The 1,855-nt window shown below is 57.2% G+C and overlaps 1 protein-coding gene across 1 annotated transcript; it reads right to left on the bottom strand.

The window, feature by feature from the left end:
• Positions 1-148: 148 nt before the first annotated feature.
• NGA_0618900 (ankyrin repeat protein) lies at positions 149-1,541 on the bottom strand (the record flags this gene model as incomplete). Its single annotated transcript, XM_005855470.1, has 2 exons — positions 1,478-1,541; positions 149-1,017 (listed from the first exon to the last, which is right to left on the bottom strand). Exons 1-2 carry the CDS (start codon positions 1,509-1,511, stop codon positions 149-151), a joined length of 903 nt encoding a protein of 300 aa, XP_005855532.1. The 5' UTR covers positions 1,512-1,541.
• Positions 1,542-1,855: the final 314 nt, after the last annotated feature.

The following is a 1,855-nucleotide window of genomic DNA, read 5'->3' as shown; positions in this document are numbered from 1 at the left end:
TCCCTCCCTCCCTTCCTCCCTCCCTCGCCCTCCTTCCCCACGTCCTGGGCCTGCTCTGCGGGGCAATCCTCGCTCACGCTCCCTGCCAACACCTCGCCCAGCACGTGATGTTTCTGAAGCATGGACGTGCGGAGGATAAAGGGACAGACTAAGGCAACCAGGCCGTGGCAGGGGTCTTCCGTGATGGCGGTGAATTCTGACGGGGCAAGGAGGGCAAGAGCAGGGGGAGCAGTGTCAGTCTGGGGTTGCATCTTTGGGTGGGGGATTGTGCGACAAACGACAGGCAGGGGCACGCGCAAACTATCCTTCCAGCGTCAAAGACAGGCATGCGGCTTGAACGCGGACAACGGACGCCCACCGCGACTTCCAAATTGTGGGCGGCCCATCTCCAGACAGGGCCCTCGCGCCCAAAATGCCGACGTGCCGGCGGGCCATCGAATCCATGCCAATTCTCTTGCTTCTCTTCCCCCCATTCCCTCCTACGACCATTTCCTTCCTTCCCCGACCTCTGCTCTTTACCTGAGAGCGTCATCGTCTCTGCGCACAGATCCAACGGAATCTTGTTCGATCGGTTGGGCACGTCCAAGAAGGCGCCGGCCCGAATCAGGATACGACTCACGTCCTGGTTCCGTTCCAACAGAGAGAGGTGCAACGGGGTGTTCTGATTGACGTCGGTTAGGGTCAAATCAGCCCCGTGGGCAAGCAAAATTTCGACAAGGAGGAGGTTGTCGTGCATAGCAGCTGTGTGCAGAGCCGTGTGTCGGTTCGATTCCTCGATGATTCGGTCCACGTCGACAAGGCCTTGCCCCAATAAAATTTCCCACACCCCTGCTTGGTCTGACTCCTCGGCTGCCCACCGCAAGAGATTCATCTCGGCGTCAGCGTCGTTTTTGTGCACCCATTGATGTAAGCTTACGACCACGTCCGTCCTGCCAGCGGCACACGCCCGGCTGAGCGCGTTTCCCCCTTGAAAATCCGCCATTTGGATATCGGCACCATAGTCGAGAAGGAGCAAGGCTATATGCGGGCGGACAAAAAGACAAGAGTAAAAATTTGAGAGCACGTGAGGATTGAAACATTCTTCAAGTCCGGGTAGTTTGGATGAGAAGGTCTTGGGGACCGGGCGGGTGAAGATGCAAGAATGATCGAGCAGTTTGCACTGCATGCATGAGAGATAGGGGGACGGTGTACCGGAGAAAACAGACACTGAGAACCGTGAAAAATAGGGAAAGCAGATGAGCGCCCAGGAAGGATGCAGGTTTCTCAGCGCGAGGCGCAGAATACAGACAGAGTACGGGTGCGAAGAACACAGGGGATCCCCATTGATTGCCCTTCGCCAGGGGGCGATAAAATAACCAAATGGGCAGGAGAGAACAAGAAGAACGTAAGGTAGCTTTCCAGATTGTGGAAGGAGGGAAGGAGGGAAGGAGGGAGGGAGGGGAAGAGGGAGGAAAGAGGGAAAGGGACTACGAACTACCTTGAAGTACGGCTCCCTTCTCTGCGAAATTCATCAGCGGCGTGGAGCCGCTCACATCGATGGCGTTAATATCAGGATGGGTGCAGCACGAAGGACCTCCCCCGTCGGTCTTGAACAGCCTTCCCCACCAGCTCCTTCCCCCTTCCGAGCTTCCTCCTCTTCCTCGCCCCTCCCCACCCCGGCCCCCATTGTTTTGGGAGGTTGCATGCATCCCTTGTTTCAAGAAAAGCTTCAGCTCCGACGGGGTGAGCCGCCAGGCGTCATGTAATGGCTTCCTCCTGATTTGCCACATGGGGGCATTCCCGCCCTCTGTAGACTTATCGGTGTAACGCAAAGACCCTCGGTGCCCAAGACCTTCCCCTTCTACACTGCCTGTCG

Source organism: Nannochloropsis gaditana (genome assembly GCF_000240725.1).
Source record: "Nannochloropsis gaditana CCMP526 unplaced genomic scaffold scaffold187, whole genome shotgun sequence".
In the NCBI taxonomy this organism is placed as follows: domain Eukaryota; class Eustigmatophyceae; order Eustigmatales; family Monodopsidaceae; genus Microchloropsis; species Microchloropsis gaditana.
This window is presented reverse-complemented; position numbering and strand designations above follow the sequence as displayed.